This window comes from Coenobita brevimanus, chromosome 26 (assembly GCF_032717465.1).
Source record: "Coenobita brevimanus isolate Jiangsu-jjx chromosome 26, ASM3271746v2, whole genome shotgun sequence".
NCBI lineage: Eukaryota > Metazoa > Arthropoda > Malacostraca > Decapoda > Coenobitidae > Coenobita > Coenobita brevimanus.
This window is the reverse complement of record NC_136979.1, coordinates 1,199,617-1,226,947: the sequence shown is the minus strand read 5'-3', so window position 1 is coordinate 1,226,947 and position 27,331 is coordinate 1,199,617. Positions and strand designations below refer to the sequence as shown.

At 40.0% G+C, this 27,331-nt stretch overlaps 1 protein-coding gene across 1 annotated transcript; it reads left to right on the top strand.

Annotated features, from left to right (window-relative positions):
* On the top strand, window positions 1-26,877 carry LOC145394123 (kelch-like protein 24). The gene is made up of 13 exons (XM_080268103.1): window positions 1-195; window positions 2,151-2,273; window positions 2,669-2,803; window positions 5,923-6,089; window positions 9,365-9,536; window positions 12,498-12,695; window positions 13,496-13,608; window positions 15,173-15,327; window positions 16,779-16,999; window positions 19,354-19,456; window positions 21,219-21,326; window positions 24,760-24,920; window positions 26,142-26,877. Exons 1-13 carry the CDS (start codon window positions 1-3, stop codon window positions 26,184-26,186), a joined length of 1,896 nt encoding a protein of 631 aa, XP_080124229.1. The 3' UTR covers window positions 26,187-26,877.
* Window positions 26,878-27,331: the final 454 nt, after the last annotated feature.

Below are 27,331 nucleotides of genomic sequence, written 5' to 3'. Positions count from 1 at the left end.
ATGTCGCGCGTGAAGGAGTGTGGGTCTCAGCGAGGAGTGGGCGGCGCTGGGCGTAGTGGTGGAGGTGCTGGTGGAGGTAATGGAGGCAGCTCTAGCAGAGTAGGAGCAGTAGGACCTGAGGGCACAGATGCTCAGGCTAACTCATCCTCACCCACTGACGATCACAAATTTGTCAACCCTTCTCATCCTGATTGTGTGAGCACAGTATGACATTTTGTGCATGAAATGTGAGAACCACTTTTTTAGACATATTGTAGGGACCCTCAGACAACATGCAGTTTATCACGCTGCTCATTTTGACCATTTTCCATATACTCTACCGGTACAGTACTACATACAGACAGTCCTTAAAATACCGTGTTTTTAATGTCCATCTCTTGCAACCCCTTAACCGTTCTTTGTCTATTGGATAAGATATCACTTGTAGCAGAACAAGGTCATTCACAACTTTAATACAGACATGTTTGTCTGAAATTTGATGAGCCTTTGGAATGAAGGTAGATTGAGTTTCCATGATTATTAGTCAAATCAACCCTCCAATCTGACTTCACTTGACCATCAGCTGAAATGAAATAGGATAGAGATCTTCATCAGGTGAGAACAAACATGCTGCGGTTAAGTAGCTTAATCTGGCCACCACTGTTAGAGTCATTGTGTGACTGAGAAGGAACAAATGGTATGGTTTTACAGTACAGTATAGCCTTCCAAATCCGAGCATCCAGTTTCCAAAAACCTTCACTTTCCAAAACATTTTTTTATGGAGTATGTGTTGTTGATATTTCTCCTCTCACAACCAATGCATATTTGAAGACAAAGTTTATTTTGGGACAGTACTGGTAGTAATAACAGATAGCTATTATTAATGGTAGGTACTACATTGCATTTACTATTCATGGTCTATCTATCTATCTATTGCCAGACGCCTCAATCCTGTTTGGGGTGGCCACAAACAAATCGTCTCCAATTCGCCCTGTCCCCCGCCATTTCACTGCCCTGCTCCCAACTCACACCCCCCTCTCTCAGATACCTCTCCACCCCATCCCTCCATCTCATCCTCGGCCTCCCCCTCCCTCTTCCCCCCTCCACCTCACTCACATACACTCTCTTCGTCACTCTTTCACCCTCCATCCTCTCCACATGGCCAAACCACCTCAGTGTGTTCCTCATAACGCTCCCTATCACATCCACATCAACACCACAACGTTCCTTTATATCCTCATTCGTCAGCCTATCTCTCCATGTGACTCCATGTTACTGTAGGCTATTTTTTACTTGATTTTTCTCTTAGTTTCCATTTGATTGTACTTTCTGCAGTATTCCAGTTTCCATAAGACTTTTGGACCCAAGCATTTCACATTTGAGAATTTGTCATCATCATCATCATCATCCAATCCTACATTGTCCCATGAGGAGCATAGGAGCAAGGGACTAGGCAAATTGGTCTTGACATTTAAGATGAGATTGACCAGCCTCACTCATCCCTGAGTGGCATTACATTAGCAGTAAACCCCAACCATCCCTTGGATACAAACCCTCACCGGCTCAATCCGATTGGTGCACCGTAATTACCCATTAAACCATCAGACGCCAAAATTTGGTTATATGGTTACCACCCAGCATAGTAAATGGTTCCCTGGTGTATAGGAAACCATTAGGCTTGTCACTTAGTGTAGAGTCACCCACAGGCAGAAGGAAGAGGAAAGAATGAAGGAAAGAAAGACAGAAGAGGGAGTGTAAAGTAACCCAAAGGACAAAAGAAAGAATGAAGGAAAGAAAGACAGAAGAGGAAGGAAGGAAAGAAGAAAGGAAGAGAGGAAAGGGCAGACACCCGAGAGCAGCACTACATCGAGTGAGTGAATGGTGAGTGCCCCCACCTACCACTGTTGGATTTTTTCCACAGCATGTAATTTTATGAAGTACTGAATAATACAAATTGTTGCAGTGTGGAAACAGTGGCAAGAGGTGGATGAGATAGGGTATTAAGTTAAGGGGTTTAATAGGTATATGAATAAGGGTGATCCTGGAGATGAAGGGAGAGCAGGTTGATGTGGAGGCAGTTTTTTTGTTCCCACCCCTTCTGGGATTAAGACATCTGGCTATAGATAGATAGATATTGTTCCATGAAATTAATTGATTGTATTGATTTGCAGGTCCTGAGTGGCTTGAATGAGCTTCGTAAAAATGGCCACTTCTGTGATGTATCTTTGTTAGTGGATGGCATGACTTTTCCAGTGCACAGATCTGTACTTGCCTCATTCAGTCCATACTTCAGGGTGAGTCCCACAGAGTATATTGTGGTCATTTAAGTCCTTGAATGTGGTTAATGTCCATTTTAATTTGTTCTTGTTACTAACAGACTTTATTCAACTTAGGAGAGGCATCTCATATTGAAGGAGTTTGTTAATGATGTATCTAACACCTCCAGTTTGAAAAGTCTATCCAAAACTGACGAAAATAATTAGGAAATGGCAAGAATAAAATGAAAAAAGACGTCTCCTGGTTCAGTGGTTGCTAATTCATTGAATGCTATTTGATCAGTTTACTGTATACATATATATATATATATATATATATATATATATATATATATATATATGTGTAGAGAGAGAGAGAGTACTGTAATTATACTGTTGCACATACATTTCTGTTTTTGTTGCTGTCATTATAGGCCATGTTCCTGACCAGTCTGGCTGAGTCCCAGCAGGAGCACATCACGCTGAGTGGGGTGGAAGCTGGGATGGTGGCACTGCTTCTTGACTATGCCTACACAGCCTCCATCACCATCACACAAGCCAATGTTCAGGTTATTCTTGCCACCCTCTTCTTTCTTTCCCATTCTGTCATTCGTATTATTAACTTGTCATCAGCATGATAATTATTAGTATTTTTATTATTTTTAATTACAGGTGGTCCCCAACTTACAAACGGTCGACTTACGAATTTTTGACTTAACGAATTTGTACTTTCAGTACAATGTTCAATAAATTACATGAAATATTCATCACATTCTTAGAAAATAGGCTTTATGTTAAGGATTTTGCTCAACTGCAGGCTAATGTAAGTTTCTAAGCATGTTTAAAAGGCTTAGTAGGGTCAGTTAGGCTATGATGTGTATTTGGTTAGGAGTATTAAATGGATTTTCAACTTATGAAAAATTCAATGTACGGCAGTTTCTCAGAACATAACCCGTTCGTAAGTAGGTGACCACTTGCGTTTTTTAAAATTACTGTACTATTATTATTATTATTTATTATTATTATTATTATTATTATTAATTTATCATCATTGTTATTATTATGGAGAGACAGGCTGACGAATGAGGATATAAAGGAGCATTGTGGTGTGGATGTGGATGTGATAGGAAGCGTTATGAGGAACACACTGCGGTGGTTTGGCCATGTGGAGAGGATGGAGGGTGAAAGACTGACGAAGAGAGTGTATGTGAGTGAGGTGGAGGGGGGAAGAGGGAGGGGGAGGCCGAGGATGAGATGGAGCGGGGATGAGGGAGGGGGAGGCTGAGGATGAGATGGAGGGATTGGGTGGAGAGGTATATGAGAGAGGGGGGTGTGAGTTGGGAGCAGGGCAGTGAAATGGCGGGGGACAGGGTGACGTGGAGGCGATTTGTTTGTGGCCACCCCAAACGGGATTGAGGCGTCTGGCAATAGATAGATAGATAGATTATTATTATTATTATTATTATTATTATTAAATTATTATTATTATTATTATTATTATTATTATTATTATTATTATTATTACTCTAACATATGCAAGTGAAACATGGACCTTGTTGGAGGGACAGAAGTCAAGAGTGAGAGCAGTGGAAATGAGTTATTTGAGAGGAGCATGTGGAGTCACATGGAGAGACAGACTGACAAATGAGGAAGTGAAGGAACATTGTGGTGTGGATGTGGATGTGATAGGAAGCATTAGGAGAAACACATTGAGGTGCTTTGGCCATGTGGAGAGGATGGAGAGTGAGAGACTGACTAGGAGAGTGTATGTGAGTGAGGTGGAAGAGGGGAAAGGGAGGGGGAGGCTAAGGATGAGATGGAGGGATGAGGTGGAGAGGTATGTGAGAGAGGGGGATGTGAGCTGGGAACAGGGCAATGAGATGGAGGGGAACAAGGTGACATGGAGGCAATTTGTTTGTGGCCACCCCTTACGGGATGAAGGCGTCTGGCAATAGATAGATAGATAGACTGTAGTACTATTATTAACCACTTAAGTCTGATGACATATTTTCTTTCTTAGTCGTGCCACCTCCAGTCGATTTTATTCAGTTCAGGAAATGCTTTTTATGTTAAAAATGTTATTGAAGGAATTATCAAACCCCTTTAGTTAGAAAAGTCTCTCCAGGTGTCAACATTATGATAGGAAATATGGTTGTTGTTGTTGCTTGATCCCAGACTGTTATGCTGAGCTGGCCTGTCGACCACAGGTAAGCAGTTACTTCTCTGGGGCCATTCTGCAGGTACAGGATAGCACTGTACATACACTAGAGGGAGCCGGTACGCCCATGTGGTAGGTGGTGCCTCGGCAGGGTTGAATGAGGCCCTTCCCTATGACGAGGGACAGAGAAATATAAGGTGGTTTGGCTCCTGGGTGGATGCCACAGCTACTTTACCCCACCCAGGGTACACAGCACCACCATGTTTAGACTCCTTGTCAGCACCACTAGGAAATATGGTACACCATCTGTTTGCACAGTACAGTAATGGGTCATATTTTTGCAGTACAGTGGAACCTTAAAAATTTTAATGTCTAAAATTCGGACACATCAAAAGTTCAAATGCTGTATTCATGAAGTCGCTGCCATTTTAATTTCCCCAAATTAACTCTCAGTTTAAATGACTAGATACAAGTACAGTATCCAATATTGACAACTAAACTTATCTGGTAGTGACTGACCTTACTAGCAAGCATCTAGTCACACTTAATAAGCACTTCCTTTCCTCCTTGTGGTCAAGAAGCTCTTTATTCTTTGATTTAATTTAAACCCTATTCAGATTTCTCATGGCTTCAAAAAAGTGCCCAAATTATACTGATAAGGACTTTGCTGTGAAAAAAAAAAAAATAATAAAAAAAAAAAATAAAAAGTATGCAACATTATCCATCTGCAAGTAGCCTACCTAGTATGTGCACCTGTTATGAGGTGATTGTGGTGATAGAAACCTGACCATGTGTGGCATAAAAATGTGGTAGCATTCAGAAGTTCTGTAAATTACAGACTGAAACTTAGAGTCAGTAACTGTCTTTGCATTCTCTCTAAGATAGTCATGGTGTTGGAAGTATGGTAGTAGTTGGATCATTGTATTGTATTGTTTATAAAGGCTCCAACATGCTTGCATGCATTGGCTTTAGTCACCCAAGAAGTATTAAGTTTTGTTGCATGTGGAAACTTCCAGCTCATACAACACATCAGTTGTTCCAAAGGCATCCTCAATATAGGGATTCCTTAAGTGGAAGCACAGAAACGTCGTTGTCAAATGAGAGATTTATTTATTATATCTGGTATAAGTGTTGTCACCCAGTAGTTTTAATTTAATAATACATTTTCTGAAATAGCCTTTAGTCTGAGTTACCTGATAAGAGATTAGGGAAACTCTGACAAAATAGAGTTTTGCATTAGATCAGACATTTGTTGTTAGAGCATAAATGTATTCAGTAAGTTGTAAATATGTACCATATCGCAGTATCTGGTATTTGATTAGCTCAGTCTGTCCACCCCTGATACAGGGAGACAGTGTGTGGGTGTGTAGGCACTTAGAGTAATACTGCCATGAAAGGGAGTGTGTCAGAGACCAGTCCATACTTTTGAAGTACATTGGCAAACATTATAGGACTTGAGATTTTTATCACTTCTGAATCTCCAGTAGGCTAGTGCCTTTTGTTACTGTACACTGCCTGCATGCACTGCAGGGCCTGCTAAGTGCATCCAATTTGCTGGAGGTGGGAGCAGTTCGTGATGCCTGCTGTCGTTTCCTCGAGCGCCACATTGACTCATCTAACTGTATCGGCATTCATTGTTTTGCTGAGATGCATTCATGCCAGGATCTCACTAGGAAAGCAAAAGCTTACACTCTGAGGTTGGTCCCCATACATGAGTACCATTTTTGTTGCAGCATAGCTAAGTCTGCCATTTTCCCTTATTTAAGAAAAAAAAAAAAAAAGAGATTGTCATGATGATACATAGACTTTTGCAGAGAGTTAGAGGGGGGATGAGAGGACAGTATCTGCATAAGCATAGCCATTTTGTATGCAGTTAAGACAAGCTGATAACCACCTGCGGCCTAAGTTTTCTTATTTTTACAGTAGATTGAATGTATTAAGACATAAAAGCTTCTTTCAAGAAATAAATTTAGACCTATTTGTAGATGATTTGCATGCTTGACATTATTCTCATTGGAAGGTGAATGATGCAGCAGATAGTGAGATGCTCACTGTGAAACTACTGGCTGCTGTTCACTCTGCTAGTATAGCTGATACTGTATACCTTTTGATCGCACAGATAGATGTATGTACAGTACTCCCATGTTATCAATGTGCTTTTTTTGCAATGGTTTCAGTTATAGAGCCCTCCTCCCCCCCTCCATCCAAGGCAGGCACTGGCAGTGTCTTTTCGCCACCCTACCAGTCTCCTTTCAGCTCCACCCAGTTTCATCCATCTTCTCATCACATTCTCAATTAATAAATAACAGATTAGTCTTAGTGTCTGTAGCTTGTTCATTGGAAAATAATAAATTTTTTTCCATAAGTGTTCATTAGGTGGTGTCAGCCTGTCTTCTTTGTTTTTGTATGTATGTAGCTAGTTGACTGATTTCAGTTGTACTCATTTCCATTTAACATCTACTTTTCACTCTTACTTTTAACCCTTAAATGGCCACTGATGTTGAACAACGCCTTTCAGTGGAAGTGCCGGGGGCATCGAATTAGTTTGATCTATTTAAAACAGCAAACAGTAAGGGGAGAGAATGATGGTCAGTGGTATGATTACACAAACTTGCTCTACCATGCCAAGTACTCAGGCAGCCAGTTCATATGCATGTTATCGTCCATTGGTTTACATGTTATTGTAAAGTGCTCAGTCATTTTATAAATTTTTCTGCTAATCATAATGAATCACAAGATGGGTTTAGGAAGCTAATAAATGCATTGCCAGTTGCACCAGATGATTCTTTAGGCCCAGCTTGAGGTGCACACAAATGTATTTTCTCACAGCCATTAAGGGGTTAATAAGAAAACAAATATTCTTAGTAGCCATAGTTCCTTCCGTGGAAACAGTAAATGTTTACGTAAATATGCACCATGTGGTGCCCTCTTACGGTTTCTATCCTTCTATCTGTGCCTTCATCTCTGGCTTCCTTTCTGGTCCTTCTATAGCTGCTGTTGTAGACAGCCACTGTTCACCTAGATGTATCAATAGTGGTGTTCGTCAGGGCTCTGTCCTGTCACTGACTCTCTTCCTTTTATTCATCAGTGACTTTCTAATATGTACATCTAACCCTATCCACTCATATGCTGTTTATTCCACCCTTCACCTTTCCATTCACATCCCACAGTGTCCATCTCAGTAGTTACTTCAACAAACAAGGGATGAGGGTAAGGCATACTTAATGTCTGACTTGGCTCGTATCTCTGGCTGGGGTAAAAGTAATCTTGTTTTTAGTGCGTCAAAAACTCAGTTCTTACACCTATCAACCCATCAGAATCTTCCACAAGAGTACCCACTAATGTTTGATAATATCCAGCTCAATCCTGCATCATCTTTAAACATACTTGGGGTTTCATTCTCTCGGGATTTATCTTGGAAAGATCATATTATGTCTCTTGTAAAATCTGTTCCCAAGAGATTAGGTGTGGTAAGCTGACTCCACACCATATTTATCCCTGCAACGTTGTTGACTTTAGACACGGGTTTTATTCGTCCCTGTGTAGAGTACATCCCTCTTGTGTGGGGAGGCTCCCCACATACAGCTCTTCTCAACTAGGTGGAGTCAAAGGCTTTTCGTCTCATTGACTGTCTTCTTCTTACTGACTCCCTTGAACCTCTGTCTCTTTGCCACACTGTTGCATCTTTATCTCTTCTCTGTCGCTGCTTCAGTGGTCACTGCTCCCTCTGAACTACTGTATCTGCTTGCACCCCTCCACCACTACGCCGGGTGCGTAGCACTCGTTTAGCAACAAACTCTTATCCCCTTTCTGTCCAACTCTCTAATGCATGAGTTAACTGTTATTCTCAGTCCTTTGTTTATGCAACAGGTGAACCCTGGAACTGTTTCCCTCTGTCTGCATTTCCTACTTATGATCTCCAGTCTTTCAAATGCGGTGTCAGGGCATCTCAAAATGAACAGATCTTGAATTTGGCTCTCTGTTTTATTGTTTTTGTTTTTTCTTGGAAGAAATGGTTTGCGGGCTCCTGGCCTTTGGTTCCCTTATCATCGTCATCATCATCATCATCATCCGGACCTCCTCTCCCACTCAAGGGCAGGGTGAGGAGTAGCAGTGTCCAGGCAGCCCAAGTTTGCCCAGTTCAATAGGCCATGCTTCCATTCACTCTGTTCCTTCCTCCTTGCATTAAAAAAAAAGAAAAAAGTCTTCTTCACTGTGCATACGTAGCTAGTGGACTTTTTTTTGGTCCTGTTCATTTCAAACTCATGCATCTCACTTTTGCTTTTAAGAAATAACAAAATATTCTTAGTGAATGTAGCTCCTTCTATTGAAAGTAATAAAATATTTACATAAATTTATACCAGGCAATGCCAGCCTGTCTTCTTTGTTACCATTTATACGTTGGTAGTCACCTTCTTTCGTATCTACTTATATCTGTCTACCTGTGTTTCTCACCTTTAATAAATAACAGTCTTCTCAATGCCTGGAGCAGAACAAGTATTCATTAAACATGAGACACACCAATGATGGAATGGTGTGTATAAAGGAAACTAATTTTTAATAATAAAAAAGCATGTTAACATATGAGTGATTGTGTAAGAATTATATAATGATTATATAAAGGTGACCATTTGAAAATCAGTATCAATGGGATTTGCATATCAATGGTATCTCAGGAATGTAACCATCATTCATAACAATGGAGATCTGTACTATCTCGGAGTGTTACTTTATCATCATCGTTGTTACGTGTATCAGCCAAACCTCATATCTCACTTATGGATGGAATGAAGTAAGACCCAGAGAGCAAGAAAAACCTTGGTATAAAGAGACATAGAAGTAATGTGTCCAGTTTTACTAACTCACCATTCCACAAAATCAGAAAAAAAAAATTAAAATGTAAATTCACTGGAAAGTCATATAAATATCCCTTTCCTCTTGGTACTAATAAAGTATTGTATTCCTCTCTCAGACACTTTGTTGAAGTAATGGGAGGGGAAGAGTGGATGGGTTTGCCAGTTGAGAAGGTGGTAGAGATGCTGTGTGCTGAGGAGCTGGAGGTGGAGCGAGAGGAACAAGTTTTTCAAGCAGCCACACTCTGGCTCCATCATGCATACCAAGCCAGGGCATCAGTCTTCCACAAGGTACGTGTACTATATTTCTCATTTCAACTTGGCCTGAATTTGCCATCATGATTGCAGAGCTGTAACACTGGAATAATATGTGAGTCACAGAGATGCATCATGGAAAGGATGTAGAACTGTAGTATTGTCATGTTCTCCTATTGAACAGTGTGAAATAAGCAGTAAAAAAAAAAAAAAAAAAAAAAAAAAAAAAATGGAAGTTAAGCTAAAATGAATTACAGTTCTGCAGCAGTCTAGTAGGAAGGCATGTAAGCTTATACTATAGACTGATTGGCTAGGGATAAAGTACCCTAGAAAAGTGGTTAAGCAAGCAGTAGTTGGACATACAAGTAATTAAGATAAAAAAAAGGGGGGTATGTAATAGTGTGAGTCAGTGGTAGCAACAGAAAATATGACATACTGTGTATTTAGAAATTAGATCTTTATAATATTTGTAGGTGTATAGTTTGATTATCATCATCATCCCAACCCTGTTTCCCACCAGCGGAATGATTGAGGAAGGATTTAAAAAAAACGGTAGAACTATTACACAGCATTCCAAGTAAAAAAAAAAGTGCCACTCAGGCATTCACATATCATGTAGGCCTTCAGAATCTTGGCTGCACCTTACAGTCAGAATATCTTTATAGATGCACTTCATATTTACCTGCAGGATAATCACTGTCAACTATTGAGTGAAAGAAAAAAAGGTGGCATATCTTTGGCATGTGTTTTCCTATTCATGGTTCATATGTGTATTTCAGTCCCTTGTCAGCTCCTCTGCATCATCAACATCCATTCCTTGCTTCTCCATAGATACATATTGATCATACCCAAACACCTTATTGGCCTACCATACCTCAACTCACCTTCAAATACTGTTAAGTGGACCCTTTCCATTACTATTTCTATATCCATTCCCTATAAACCATACCTTCTAAGCACATAGTCTCTTTCATTAGTACTCTTCCTTACTTCATATCTTTCACAGATGTTTTAGTTATCCTATCCATTCTTGCCAGTCCAAATATTCGTTGTCAATTTCATTGCCTGTCCTCTCTCTCCTGATGTATTACATTCCTTTTGTAACAAGCCTCACGTCTGTGTGGTAATCATCATCATCATCATCATCATCATCATCATCATCATCATCATCATCATCATCATCCAGACCTCCTTTCCCACCCTAGGGCAGGGTGAGGAGTAGCAATGTCCAGACAGCCCAAAGTTGCCCAGTCCAGTGGGCCACGCATCCATTTACTCACCATTCAGTCCCCCGCAATCCTGGCTCTATCTGATATGCCATAAACATTTACCACTTACAGCAGCTTCACATAAACGTATCCGATAGAGTCAGTCCGGATGCTGTCACATTAAAATGGGGTACCCAATCCCCGATCATGCACTTTTCCTCACAATATTCATCCAGCCAGCTCGATCTCTTGTTAGTTCCCTAGCCTCACCAAATTTCAAACCTCAAATCCTCATACACTTATCCATCATATCCCTTCACCTTCTCCATGGCCTGCCTCGCCTCCTCCCTCCTTCAGATTTGCCCAGATATACCTTTTTCACCACTCTGTTGTTATTCATTCTCTCCACCTGACCATACCATCTCAGTACAGTATCTTCAATTCTGGTGTCCACAGACTTCCTCACTCCACATCATTCATGAATCACATTATTTCGTATCCTATCCACTCTGTACTCCACATACATTCCTCAGCAGTCCCATCTCCACTGCTCTCACTCTTGACATTTCATTTTCATGCCACACCATAGTCTCACATCCATATGTTAAAGTTGGCACTAACACTCCTTCAGGTAAGCCTCATGCAGCTTCAACACTCAAGCCTCTGTTTCTTATCAAGGCCTGTGTGGTAACATGGGCACTAAAACACCGTCATGCAGTTTTCCTGCTTTCTTACCTTTTTCTTTCCCAGGGATTCCCATGGGATAGGGTATAAGAATATTGTCCATGAAATACTGTATGTTTCTAACATAACAGGAAACTAAAAGGGGAGGTAAAGAGAACTAGAAACAGCCTTTTTATACTTTTATACTTTATTCTTGGCTGTTGGACGTTGCTACTCCTCACCCTGCCCTAGGATGGAAAAGGAGGTCCAGGTGATAATGATGATGATGACCAAAATAATTTATTTTTTTTACTGAAATTTTGAATGTCTGCTGTATTAAAGGTGATTAGTACTAAAGATTGTGGTAGGTGGTGGCGACCATCATTCACTCACTTGATGTAGTGCTGCCTACTTCCTTAGCTTTTATCATTCTTTTTCTGTGCCTGCCCTCCTCTCTTCCTATTTCTCCTATCTTTCCTGTCACTTCTTATTCCTTTTCTTTCCTTTACAGGTGGCTTTACATTGAGTGACAAGCCAAATGGTTTCCTGTAAGCCAAGAAACCATTTACAGCGCTGGGTGGTAACCATATAACCAAACCATACGTGCTCCCTACGTGTCAACAAGTGGGTTGGTGGAGGGTTGGTGCCCCTCCCTGTAAAACAACTAACTCAGTGTCAAATGGCCAGCCTTTACGGGATTATGGTGTCTGGCAATAGATAGATAGACAGATAGTACTAAAGAAATGCTTGTTGGATGCAAGGCCTCTGTATATTTGTTTACATTTTGTGCCTTTTTGTGTTGGAACAACCCCAAGTTAGTGGTCTGACTGCAGTAGAGTATTACATTATCAGATTATCTCATGTTTGTGATCCTGTTGTGTCTTTCTTTTCTTTCTCTTAGATTTATTTCAATCACATTGTCGTGTAATTACAGCAACACTCCCTTGCAATTTTTTTGAGCCACTTGATCCTCTGTATGCCACATATAATAAATTCTCACTAGTGCATTAGTATACCTACAGGGCTTCATAAGGGGATCACTTACTAAATCCTCTATAGGTATTTAATGACCCATCTTGTATTTCAGAACTTGACTAAATAAATCTTCGCTCTACCTTCCTCATAGGTGCTAGAATGTGTGCGTCTGGCTCTGGTAAGCCCATACTACCTTGTTGATGTAGTTGAGGGTGAGAGTGCAGTGCGTTCATCACCAGAATGTCGTGTATTGGTGGAAGAGGCTCGTATTTACCACCTACTACCAGACCGTCGCCACCACTTATCATCTCCCAGAACCCGCCCTCGCCGCAACACCAACACTACCACAGTCAGTTAATGCCTATATTGTGTAATTTTTTGTGTGTGTTGCTGTTCTGTTTTGTATCATGTGATTTGGTTAACATGAATTGGGTATTTATTAGAAAGGATTTCTCGTACTGGTACTGTATACGGTATCTGGGATTACAGTGACCCCTTGTTTCATGCTTTCTTGGTTTGGTTATATTGTCACTTATGCATATTTTGTATCTGTTTCTCAGTTACATGTTAAAATTCACAATCACTATGGTATGAAGTCATCACTTGAAGTTGAACTAGCATAACAAAGTATCTTTGCATCCAGCATATTGTGGCAGCCACAGTGCCAAACCACATTATTTTTCATGTCCCCTCCTGCCATGTTACGTCCACCATTGAAGTTGAAGGAGGTTATGTATTCACATATGTTTGTCTGTCTGTTTGTCCAGATGATATCTCCAAATGTTCTCAATGAATTTCAATGAAATTTTGTGGAAGGGTGGGTCATGGGCCAAGAAAGAATTTATTTAATTTGGGGGCAGATTTGAATCTGCATCCAGATCCTGCACAGGCATTGGTGGAAGTATGTGCTCTCTGAGTGCATTCTAATTTACCCTTTAATACTCTACCCACTCATATGAGGTATTTAGAACTAGATGGAGTCCTTCTGCTACTTCTCAGAAAAGGAGATTATTGTTTTATAGTGACCTGTGGCCAGTAGTGAAGAAAGCTGACCCACATTGGCACTGAACATTGCCTTTCCAAATGGACCTGTTATGGTTGGTACATTTATGTTGTTGACCATGACACTGTTATTTGATTTGTGCTCAGGTGATTGTGGCTGTGGGTGGTGAGGACAACAAACTTGTGCTGCGGTCAGTGGAATGCTTTGATCCTCAAGCACACAGCTGGCGCAGCCTGTCTTGTCTCCCCTTTGCAGTCAGGTCAGATATATTGCCTTTTTCTTTGTGTGCTTTTGTTTTCATTTTCAGCTCCTGCCTGCCTCTAATATCAGCAGTGTTTTCCCCAGTTGTTTATCTTTGTTTTGTCTTTTGCTACTGCTGCTGTTATGTAACCAACTTCTTTTGGAGGGATGGAGTGGAATGGTATATGACATAGGGGTGTGTGAGCTGGGAGGAGGGCAGTGAAATGGCGGGGGACAGGACGACACGGAGGCAATTTATTTGTGGCCACCCCTTACGGGATTAAGGCATCTGGCAATAAGTAGATACCGGTAGATAGATAGATGGATAGTAGTTAGACATAAAATTTTTCTTCTCTTTAATTTTACACATGTTATGGTTTATTTCTTTCCATTATCCATCACAGGATAAAAGAGGTTTGCCTCAGCAACATTATCTGGCATTATTTGGTATAGCTTAAAGCTTTATATCAGTGGGTGTAAGTGGGTTAATATGGTGTAAGGTGATGCACTACTCTGAGGCTTCAGAATTCTGTCGGTACAGTATTTTCTTTATAACTGAACAGATGTAAGTGAAACTTGATTCACTACTTAGTTTCTTCAGTTCATTACAATTGTCCATTGTTATAGCAAACTCTGAAAGTAATATATTATCTTTCAAGGTTTTTGTATGATGAAACCCAGTATTTTGTACTATCCAATATTCTGTGCAATGTATCCTCAGGAATGGCTGCAGTCTCCCATATAATATTTACATCAAATTTATCAGGTGTGTGAGGCTTGTCTGTAAACACTGAACTTTACTTTAAGATAGCCCCACAGGAAGAAATCTAGAGCTTGATCTTGATAATAATGAATACTGTACTGTGTGTGCTCAGTTATTGGTTACAATCTCATCACTCAAGTAGATCAGTGCTGTTATATTCTGTCTCTACTGTAATTTTATTATTGTTATTTTCTTTTACATAGCCTAGTTTTGCAGATGCCGGTTTGTTTGGAAAAAACCATTGGTTGTTGAACTGTGGAAATTGTATAGTATATTCTTTTAAAAAGGAATTCTATATGATTTTCATACACTTAAAAATCAGCATCATTACTGTGTGGTACCTCTGTAGGTTTCAGTTTCATCATCACGAAGACTGGTAGACATATTTTTCACAGTGTATGTATGCATTTGTAGGTAGTAAGGATATCATATTAATAAAAACCTGGGAAGAGGAGAAATCCTTGCAGTCTGTGTGCCTGTCTACTGAAGCTGATAACTTTGTCATCCAAAAAATTTTGCAAAAGCCAGTTTAATATGTTTGATTGTCATATAGTAACAAATTCCGTATAAAAACGTTGGGTTTCTTTTTCTTTATTTTTTTATACTATTTTATTTATTTTTTTTTTTTTAATTTACGGTGCCTGCAGGTTTATGGAAATAGATAGCTCACTTTCTGTACTGCAGGTGTATATGCCAAAAGCTTCGTTATAAAGTAGCTTGTTTTATGTAGAAATCGCTTCTCAAACTGTTAGGGAGATGGATTTATCTCTGTTGACATTTGAGTGACTCACCATATCATACAGTGCATTTCCTCCCTCAGCAAGCATGGTCTGGTTGTATCGGGAGAGAATGTACTTTATCTGGCTGGGGGTGAACTTCCTGATGGCACTGTGACTCGCTGTCTGTCACGATATGATCCAGTACTAGACAGCTGGTACGATTTAGCACCCATGGCTCAACCCAGGTCAGAGCTCGGTAAGACAATGTTATATCCCTTCAGGTAATTTTTTTTTTTTTTCTTTATTGTGAGAGCTGTGATTATAATCTTATTATGTTCTGAGGAGGTCTGCAACTTTCTTCCTAAGATGACCAGCTAAAGATGAAGTATTAAATTATTTTTATGGTTGTTACAGCCAAGCTAGAGTGGATATTAGTCTAGAAATTTTGCACACCAGTATTTCAGCATGCTGTCTTTGATCTCTTATAGAGGAAATTGGTCTTTGATGATATAAAGAAATATAGACACGAGGGGTAGCTACGGCAGGTTTTCCCAGGATGCAGTTTATCATCATCATCATCCGGACCTCCTTTCCCACCCAAGGGCAGGATGAGGAGTAGCAATGTCCAGACTGCACAAACTTGCCAAGTCCAATAGGCCACGCTTCCAATCACTCATCATTCAAGCCCTCGGAATCCTGGCTGTACTGGATACGCCAAAAACATTCACTACATTCTGCAGCTTCACACAAACGTATCCGATTGGGTCAATCCGGACGCTGCCATGCTCACAAGGGGTGCCAGAATCCCTGATCATGCACTTCTCCTTACAACATTCATCCAGCCAGCTCGATCTCTTGTCAGTTCCCTAGCCTCACACTTTACTGTGTAATTAATGTGCCACAATGTCATGTGGCTGGTATTAACCTTTTTCTTAACCCTTTGAATTCAGGGATGTCTTTTTCATTAATTATTGCCATTGCTTGACACTTTTATTAAGCATAGGATAGAAAATTAGATCTAGTGGGGTAGATAGAAAATACGTTGTGGGGTAGATGTGGATGTGGTTGAAAAGATTAGGAGAAATACACTGAGGTGGTTTGGACATGTGGAGAGAATGGAGAATGAAAGACTGACTAAGAGGGTGTATGTAGGTGAGGTGGAGGGAGGGAGAGGGAGGGGTAGACCGAGGATGAGGTGGAGGGATGGAGTTGAGAGGTATATGAGGGAGGGGGGGGTGAGTTGGGGGGAGGGGAGTCAAATGGTGGGTGACAGAGTGACTTAGAGGCATTTTGTCTTCGGCCACCCTTTGCGGGATAAGGGCGTCGGGCTATAGATAGATAGATAGATAGCGCTCGCACTTCACTATCCTACGGTTGGCAGTTTAAGCCAGCACCAGGATAGCGTGCAGTATTTCTGGTGAGACATATAGTAGTCTCTCCAAGGATCTCTCCCTGCCCTGTCGAGCTATATGGTCTATTGGTTCTAGCTTGGGGGATTCACCCTCTTATTAGTCAGGCAACAGCCAGAATGAAGTATATGCCATCATGCTAAAAGTGTTAGCATAGGATGCTTGTAATTGGTGGTGTGCAAATATAAATATGAGTTTTTCCAAGAAGAAGGATAAGACAGTAAGCTTCCATTGTTGTCATATACCTTGCACAGTATGATATAACAACTGCCCAACTGCTTTGTTCTCATTTCCTCAGGAACTGCAACACTGGATGGTTTCATTTATGCAGTGGGTGGATGGGATGGCTCACGAAGGCTTGCTGGAATGGAACGCTATAACCCACGCAGCAATACTTGGAACTCCACTGCACCCATGACACTGGCACTTACATCACCTGCTGTTGCTGCATGCCATGGGAAGCTCTATGTCTGTGGTGGAGCTGTCTTGGAGGATGGTGACGGCATTGATTTTGTTCAGGCAAGTTGTTCCATGATACACTTCAAACATTACATCAGACAGTACCATTTTCTCTCTCTCTCTCTCTCTCTTTTTCTCTCTCAAAACGTTTCCACTAAAGACCTAAGGATGAATATCTTAGCTACACAGCCTCTTCCCTTCCTAAAACATCCCTGTTCTTCTCCAACTAATTCCTCTGTTATTTCCCTAACTTTCTCAGTAAGTATCCTACCATATACTTTTCTAATTGCATTAAGAAGACAAATGCCCTTATGAGTACCACACACTTCTTTCCCCTTTTCCATTGTACAGGGGAATACAGTAATTATACCTGACTTCCAATCTTCCAAGACTCTACCTTCCTCCCAGGCCAAAATGCACATCTTCCATATCCATTATACTACTCACTCTCCCCCATGCTTCATCATTTCACTACACTCTCCATCAGTTCCTGGGGCTTTCCCCACTTTGACTTTCTTTCTGGCTTCCACTACTTCGATCCTACTGATCTCTTCCTCCCGTCTCGTCTCCCTCCCTCTTCCAGCCATTCCCCAGCCAGTAATGCTCACATTACTTTCATTCTCTATGTTTAGCAGTTTCTTAAAGTGTTCTCTCCATATGCTAACATTTTCTCCCTTCTCCACTATCAATCTGCCATTTTTGTCTTTACTCCCCTACTAACTTCTTTATCATCCTGTCTAACTCTCTTTACTTCCTTCCAGAACATTTTCTTACATTCCCTCCACTTTACACTCAGATTCCTTTCAAATTCCTCTTCCACTCTCATCTTACTCTTCCTTACTAATCTTTCCACCTCTTGTCTTCACTACATGTAACTCTTCCCTCTCTCAGCATCATCTATGCCTCTGCCTCCTATCCACTCACTATATGCTTTCTTCTTTTGTGCCACAGCTGGTCTCACCTCTTCATTCTACCATGGTGTTCCTTGCATCCCCTTTCATCTTCTCTTCACCCTATCCACCACCTCACATGCTGCTCAGATTTCATGTGAAAATCTTGCACACATCTTCCACCTCCCCTGTCTGTTCCAAATCATATTTACCAAGTTGCTCCTCCACTTCACTCTCACATATTCTGCCTTTTTTCCATCCTGTTGCAACCTTTCTACCTTCTTGTATGGACTACTTACCCCTGTTCATCCCTTCTCGTGTTCATCCATTGCATTTCTACCTTGAATGTCACCACCACCGAGTGATGATCAGAAAATCCACTCCCCCAGAATGAGCATTTGGTATGGCATTCAAATTTAAAAGTCAGGAGTAAGAGTAGAGGAAATGGAATTATTTAGGAATGTGTGAAATGGACAGTATATGATAGATAAGAAATGATGTGCTCTGTGAAAATTTTGGAATTAAAAAAAAACTGCTCATAATGGAGTTGAAGAAGGTATGTTCATGTGATATGGTCATATGGAGAGAAAGAGTGTTGATAAGATAGTGAAAATAGTATATGTGAGTGGGTTTCAGTGTGTGAAGAGGCATTGTAGGCCGCAAAGAAGTTGTATGGATTTTGTAAATTAGAAATATGAAAAAAAAAAATAAATAAATAAATAAAGATGTGGTAAATAAGCTTATAAGAAAATGAGTTGTGGAAGTTGAGGCATGAGTGATGAAAAGGGATTGAGTTATTTGGATGAATTATATATGGTATATATATATGGAAGAGCATATGACAGTAGGTTTGGTAGCTCCTTTTTAACATAACAGTTGAGTGGCTGACTGTATATGGTAGGTGATGTTAAGTGCATCTGTAAAGAAAAATACAGCACTGTACCAGCAGAGTAGATGGAGATGGATAGACATACGAGATTGAGCTAGGTTACTCGGGGCATGAATGATGAGTGAATGAGTGTCAGGCACATTTCACTGGACATAGTGTAGATAGTTCTCCCTCTGTCTTGCATTCTTTTTCCTTGCTTTCTCTGCCCCGCCTCACCCCGTCCTTAGTTTGGAAAAATAGGCCAGAATGATGATGATGATGACGACAACATTGATTGTGACATACAGTGTCAGATATTTTGCAAAACAGTTGGTCCTGGCCCTTCATCATATGACCATTGCCACTCTGTGATGTCTTCTAATTTATCTTTACTCATGTAGATAACTGTACAGGAATAATGGTAAATGAACAGTCTTGTTAAGTTTTGAGTACCATGCAAATTGAAAATACCATATGAATTTTTATGACCAATTCAGCATTTGCGCACAACCCTTGTGCACTGTTAGACTCAGCATTTTATAGGATGGATAACAAGTCTTGGTTACATCATGAATACTGTGCACAACTATGATAGATGAAAATAACAGTGACATACTAAATGTGACTTTTTGTGTGTGTGTGTGTGTTATCTACAGATGTATGACCCGCACATGGACACCTGGGAGCAGCTGCCTCCCATGATCATTCCTCGCAGTGGCTCAGCTGCAGCAGTGCTCAGCGGTTATGTTTATGTCATTGGTCTGTTCCATTGTATATGTCAGATGTCATTTTTACAATGTATGAATTCACTCTAACTTCTTTGGAAATAACCCTTTTCAGAATGTTTTGGTATATTTGCACATTACTGTAAAACTCACTATTTTGAACTTTGTTGTTTGTTTGTTATCAGATACCATAAAAGTAACAGGCTTCCTTCTTACATCAGGCTCCACTCATTAGAACTGCAAGACATTTCAGTGTTCAGTACAGTCATTTATATTTTAGAATAAATATATGTACAGGTACAATAGAGAAGCATGATTGCAGCTTAAAGTAACACAAGATGAGTGTGAGGACTTTTTTAAGCAGTTACTTCGGAAGTGCTTTTCAGTAGACTGCAAGAGTTAGATGGACAACTAAATGGGTTTGTGAGGAATGTGATGGGGAAGATGATGTAGTTGATAACATATAGAGATACTATTAGGTATTTTGATCTTTCTGAGAGAAACAAGAGGAACTAATGAGGTTTAAAAAGAGTTGGGTGGTTAGAAGAAGTAGTGGGTAGAAAACAACAAAAGTTGGAGGGACAAGTTCATAGAGAACATAGAATGAGAAAGGATTACAATATGTATTATAGGAAGAAGTCAGTACCCAGCATCAGTATAATGCCAGTATGTTTTTTGTCCAGGCTGTAATTTCACTGAACTTTGATTTTGCTACATAGATTAACCCCTTGGGGTCGGGCATTGTTTATAAAATTGGCCGTCAGGAGCTGGCATTTTTCACAAAAAATAAGTCATTTTTCAAAAACTGCTCCCATAAAAACTATTAAACATATCTTGAAAATCTTTTTATCCAGCAATCTTATGATTATTTATTGTAGAGCATTGGCTGAGAACGTAAGAATTTCAGAGGAGAGGCTTTTTTCCCCAACTCACAGATGTTGAAAATAGGCCATTTTCAAAAATCATTTTTGTAAAAACTGTTAAACCAGTCAAAATAATATGTAGATATAAGAAGGTACCAACCTTTAGCTTCAAAATGATGTGGCAGATTCCTTAGTTGATGTGACACATACAATGGCACTTGTTTTTAAATTAATGGTGCGCAGTGCTAAACGTTCTGGAAGTGTTTAAATTAATGGTGCATAGTGCTACACGTTCTGGAACGGGGACTGACGTCCCCATGACACACATTCCAGAACGGGAACCGACGTCATCATGACATGCTCCAGAACAGGGACCGACCTTAAGTGGTTGCTTGTGTTCACCAGAGAACACCATCATTGTTTGTTTTGATGTGTGTATGATTGACTTAGAGTCATATTTTTAGAGGATCTGAACCAGTGTACAAGATAGGTTTCCATAATTGTTATCTATTATCACAGTTTTGTTTTCATTTTTTTTTTAACCCCAACTCTTTAGATACAATGTTCGACTACAGTAAAAAATAATAATAATAATAATAATAATTTACGGCAAAAAACGGCATTTTACAGCACAAAATATTGGTCTGATCAACTGTTTTTCACAGATACAGATGCCCCCTGATCCACTTGGCACAGAAAAAGAAATTCACAATTACATTGAACAATTTCAATATTTTGCCACATTTTGACAGTCTGCCTGGGTCTGCTGTCCCCAAAGACTGTCATATCAAAAGGGTTAATGTTAACTTCAGTTTGGTTATGAAATATTTGGTAGCTGTATGAGTGAGGGTGAACATGTTTACAAGCAGTTTTACATGTGACTTACGTGTAGGATGATGATGGTGATCATAAATTCTGTGGTTGTCTGTACAGGTGGATGGCACGCCTCTACAGAAAACACCAACAAGGTGGAACGGCTAGACCCTCGAACCAAGAAGTGGCAACAAGTTTCTAGCATGTGTGAGCGACGTTACCGCCCAGGTGAGGTGGGGAAGGGAGTGCTTGGTTTCTTGACAAATATGTAGAAATACTGAGAGTGTAATATTCATTTAATAGTCATATTTCAGCCTTTTGTTCATGATTTTATCATATATGCATTATATTCAGCCACACAGATCATAAATGTGTGAAAAAGATATAGGAGCTAACAAGGCCAGGGAACTGACAAGCAGTCAAGCTGGCTTAATGAATTCTGTACAGAAGAGTGTATGACCAGGGTTTAGCTCCCCTTTTTAATTTGACAGTCGTCAGATTGACTCTGTTATGTAGGTGAGTGTGAAGCTATGTGCAGAATGTTTTTTGACCCATCTGGTGGAGCCAGGATTCTGGGGACTTGAATGGCGAGTGAATGGGAGTGTGGCTCATTTGGTTGGGTAAACTTTGGTTAGGATCTCATTCTGTCAGTTTTTCTATGTCTGTCTGTCTGTCTGTGTCTGTCTGTCTGTCTGTCTGTCTGTCTGTCTGTCTCTGTCTGTCTGTCTGTCTGTCTCTCTCTCTCTCTCTCTCTTTGGGTTGGGAAAGGAGGGCTGGATGTTGATGGTGATGACTGCTTATTCCAAGACTTCATTCCTTATAGAAATGATAAGTTAGCTCTTATCTGTGTCTTATTTCTTGCACACACATCTAAACTCATTCACTGAGCCTTGTAACTCCTATTTGTCTCCATAATGGAATAGCATCATTATCAGTGAACAGTACAGTATTAGTAATTTCCACACCTTATTCTGCAGCACCCACTGCCCTAACTTGCATTCTTTTATATCACCAGCCATGCACATTAATGCTGTTTCTCATTAATGATCCTTATTTTTTATACATTTCTCTGAGTAGTGCTTTAATGGTAACCCAGAGAGTCAATAATATGATTGTTTTTTGTTCAATTAAGTGAAAGAAGTAAGTGATACATTCTTAAAATAGTGGCATTGGTTGGAGTAAATGTCAGTGCAGCTTGGCTTAGTCTAGTAAGTCATCATCAGTACATTACTCGAAGTATATTACATGTTGTCATGTTGTATCGTTTTGTCGTATTGTTAATAAAGACTCCAACATGCTTGCATTCATCAACCTTGGTCACCTAATGGTGGCATTCCATACTGCCCGATCTCTGGCAACCTCCCTATTCAGTCCCCTATCCATTATCCCATGACTTCATCCCAGGTCTTTTTTAGTCTGCCTCTCACAACCCTACCCTCGATGTTCATTCTTCTCACTTTCCTATGTCCAGACCATCTTAATCTACCCCTCCTCAGCAGAACACCATTACATTTAAGTCCCAACTTCATCTCAACTCTTCAGTTGCATTCCTAGCCCCCCAGGCCTCACATTCAAGAACACACTACACATCCATCTAAGCATTGTCATTTTTGTACATTTGAGCCTAAAAATATCCTCCTTCCTTTACTGCCCTGGTCTCATTACCATATAGCAATACATATGTAACACATACCACACACAAAGGTTCCCATAGCATGTAGGGAGAGCCCTCTCAGTGTCAGAAGAAGCAATAGCTCCATGAACTTTCTCCAATGACTCCTTACCCTGGTCACAGAGCTAGCTCCAGCCACACCTTCAGTATGTAACATGTTCCCCAAATAAGAAATGATATTATACAAAATGATACAGCAATACTGTACAGTGAAATGACAATATGGGACAGGATGAACAAATGAGCTTCCACCTATTTTCTCTTACTCACACATTGCTGTCTCTACATCCATCATGTTACCGTATCATATTGTTTATAAAGGCTCCAACATGTATCAGCCTTGGTCACCTAATGGCAGCTCTCCACGCTCCTCGATCTCTGGCAGCCTCCCTATTCAGTCCCTCATCCTTGAGGTCACACTCTGTGATCTCATCTTAGTTTTTTTTTGGTCTGCCTTTTGCAACTCTACCTTCAACTTTCACACTTCCCACCTTCTGCACCCAGCTGTCACCCTCCATCCTTTCAACATGCCCAAACCATCTCAATCCACCCCTCATCATCACAATACCAACACAGTAAATCCATCATATACTGAACTATATAGGGCTCTAGGGTATTTTGACTTACCAAATTTTCCTACTAACTGGAGGGGGGGAGGTGGTGGCTGAATTGGTAGAGAGGCGACCTGCAGTCCTATTGGACCCAGGATCGAATCCCGGCTGGGGCAAGAAACAATTTAAGGATTTGAATTTCCTAAAAGCAGACTCTCCTGATCTACCAGACGACCCGCTGACATGTCGTAAAAATACCCCCGCTAATACCAATACACCAATCCTGTATGAGACATCCCTAGCATGTATTCAATATAGATGGTGGTTGTTAATGCCGAAGTGGTGACATGTGAAGGTGTAGGTTGACTACTGGGCCTTGGGATAGGTCACTGCACCCGAGAAATAGGCCCAGAAGCCTTTGCCCAGAGTTGGACTTGTAAAAAAAAAAATAATAATAATAATAATAATTGCCAAAAAATTATTTTGCCCCCCAATAATTGCAAATTATATGCGATTACTTGTTTATTAACACTATACTGTAGAAGCATTTATAAAGCAATAAAAATAAACAATAAAAAAAATTTGATGCATGTCAAAAGGTAGGCTTGGTTAGGAGAGTGCATAGATGGAGGGATGCAACAGTCACTTAATTATGTAAAGTTGTGCACTTAGTTTATTCACTTAATTTAAAGTTCTGTGCTTCTTTACTTCACTTTACAATCAATTAAAGTAAAATGTAGCACTTGGAATATAATAAACTAAAATGTAGCACTTGGAATATAAGAAACCAAAATGTAACCCTTTGAATAAACGCTAAGTCACACGTAGGTCAGAGTTCGACTTACCGGAAATTCCACCTTCTGCAGGGTCAACTTATCGAGGTTTTACTGTACGTTCAATCCCCATCAGGTAGTGGTGAACATAACTGTAATTTCACCATCAAGTAAAGTGGTTGATATTGGCAGTAGGTGGTGTTTTATGCAGTTATGAATATTATTTAGACTGGTTTGGGACTTGTATTAGATAAAAGTATCCCATTTTGGACCAGTCTTCTTTTCTGTCATGTTTGTGCCAGTTTTTCTATCTGTAAAATGCTGTTAGGCATGTAGGGTGGTCTGCAATTTAAATGATCGTGATTATTGTAGTTTTGCCTAGTTTGAAAAGGATAATGTGGAATTGACTGTTTTTTGTTCCATTTCAGCCATAATGAATGATGGTGAAGTAGAAGGTAAAGTTCAGTAATTGTTGTTGTGAGAACGTAGGTGAGTAACGCATCATCACCACAGAAATTTAGTGACCATAATCAAATAATTACAGTTATTTTCATCAACACCTGATGGTTCCAGAGACAGTAATGTATGTGCTTGTTGTAGAGAATAGGTAGAAGCACTCATTTGTTCATATTGCCATTGCATCAGCATCTTATCCTCATCCCCAGGTGTGGCAGTGGTGGATGGAAAGATCTATGTGCTGGGTGGAGAGGATGGATGGGAACACTTCCATGACACCATTGAGAGCTATGACCCTGTCACAGATTCCTGGACACTCATTGGGGAAATGCTGACTGGCCGCTCCTGGCTCGCCTGTGCCCCTCTTAGGGTTGGTACAGTGACAGAATGTAACTGGCAATGAATTAAATAAGCGATTAAGTGATAACCAGGGAAGATGAACCTTTGTTTATAATAGTTGGTGTATAGTATTCAGATGTTAGGTAACTTGAGTCCAGACTTGAAGGGAGTCTTGAGACCCCTACAGGTCTCTTCTCAGAACATGATCAGATTTATTAAAATGGTATAGAATTATCAACTCTGGCAGTGTCAGTTTGTGAAGCAACATATTTGAGAAGCTAAGTTTGAAACTGTATTCACTCCGGGCAGTAATGGGATGAAGAATGAGTTCTTTTTTTTCTTAGGATATATATACTGAACACCATCCAAGATGTAAGTTCATGGGTAGGTCGATGCCTCAGTTATAAATGTTTTTAGAGACACTCATCTCTGACAATTAAGTTAAAGTAGAGTAAACCACTTCAAGGCTTGGCATGAGGGTTTAGCATTAAGGCATTGCACCCTGAATAGGCCAATATACTTTTCAGTCTAGACATATAAGGTAATGGTGACCAGTTGCTCTTCCCTTAATGGCATTACATAAGGAATAAATCCTAACCATTCCTCAGAGCCACATGGGCCACCTGTGGTCGGAGAATCTTAACTCTGTAGACCACCAGGCATCTAAAAATTGTATGAGGGTAATGGAGCTAATATACCACATCAGTACACAGCACATTGGCCCTACTTTAATCTTCTTTCCTGCAACAGAAAACTGTCCCTTGAAGGGGAAATTAGTGTGATAGGAGATTGTTGTATCCATAAGTGTTGTTGAATGTATTAGTATAACCTTAGAGTCTATGCCGCAGAAGGGTTACTATGGAACTGGTTATTACTTTGTTATACCATTGACCCAAACAGTCTTCATTATCATCCTGTCTTCAGTCACAGATCACAAACAGTCAAGCACATTTCACCTTGCAAGAACTTAATCATTAAGGCATTTTTCAACACTTTTTCTCTTCTCTCTTACCATGTACATGTACAGCTTATATTAATATACTTTTGTTTAGGTTATAAATTACCCTTATGCATAGCATTGTTCGCAGGCACAAAACAGCAAAGTACAGTAGTATAATGAACACATTTGACCTTTGCCATTTGGAAAACAGTCTTAAAGCTGATGATGATGATGATGTCCTTCAGTCAGTTGCTTTCACTCTTATGTAATTATTTTTCTCATGTCCCTGCCTGACTTACTGTGACATTACAGATCAAGAAAGAGGTGCTGGGTGATCTGGCTACCCCTGTATCATGACATCCGCGAGCCTCCACCAACCAAGCACGCCACAGCTGGAGTTCTTCCCGATAGCCACTCCTCTGCCAGTCATCTCCACCTGGCTAGTTCTTGGGTGCAGTGGAACCTGTCAGATGGCATAGTTGGTTTGTTTTTACCTGATGGAACTTGGCCACTCCTGCAGCTTGAATACTCTCATGGTTGCCTGAAATTTGGTGAGTCGTAGTTACAAGGTAAGAATGAGTCTCATTGGTTACTATACTCTTCATTTTAACTTGGCCTAAAATTGACATCTTACCATCTTTAATAATGACCTTTAATAAATGATTAACTCTAGGATATAATGCTAGCCACAAAGAATTGCTATGACGCAGAGCCATAGCAGTGTCTTTTTCTGCTATTTATCAATGTGAAATAAGCTGCAAATGGATGAAAATCTGGGCCAAGTTAAGGTGAATGTACCATAGTCAAATTAATCCTCCATGCTAACATCGTTTGGCCATGAACTAAGCTGAAAGGAGTTAGAGATCTTTTGTCAGGTTAGAATAAACATGCTATAGTATGGTAATGTGTAGTGTGATACAGTAGTTTGTGATAGTTGTATGTTTATGTGGTCACCTGAGTGAAAACAGGCTAAAAGAAAAAAGTAGAAATAGCATGTGTTCATTAAAATTTGAATTTTTTATATATGTTTATATATTCTGCTCCTTAATGTGCATCAATTAAAATATTAACACTGTCTACACAAAACTGTTTTGGTATGTACGTTCAGGGTTATAAGTCACCACTAAAAAAATCAGAAACATGTATTAATACTGTATTTTCTTTTCTTGTTAGCTGTGTAATGTATCATTGTAAACATTTTTTTTTTTACATGTTTCTGGCTTGTAAGGCACCACAAAAAAATGCAGAAACAGGTACTGATACTGTAATTTCTTTAATTGTTAGTTATGTGATATAAAATGAAAAACATTATAAATATGTTTATGTTTCATACTTTCTTATAAATTGATAGCTTACATTGTATAAAATCCAATGTATATCTTTAATCAAACTTTTTACACCTTGAGTAGTACAGCACTGTGTGACTTGCCTGAAGTGAATGGCGATTGGAAAATTGGCTCGGTGAAGGTGGAGGCAGCCAGCGGACGGTAGTGATGGTGGGG

Coding starts and splice junctions, on each gene's coding strand:
- LOC145394123 (XM_080268103.1), top strand. CDS start 1: ATGTCGCGCGTGAAGGAGTGTGGGTCTCAGCGAGGAGTGGGCGGCGCT. Junction 2,274..2,668: donor CATTCAGTCCATACTTCAGG/GTGAGTCCCACA, acceptor CTGTCATTATAG/GCCATGTTCCTGACCAGTCT. Junction 24,921..26,141: donor TCGCCTGTGCCCCTCTTAGG/GTTGGTACAGTG, acceptor GTGACATTACAG/ATCAAGAAAGAGGTGCTGGG.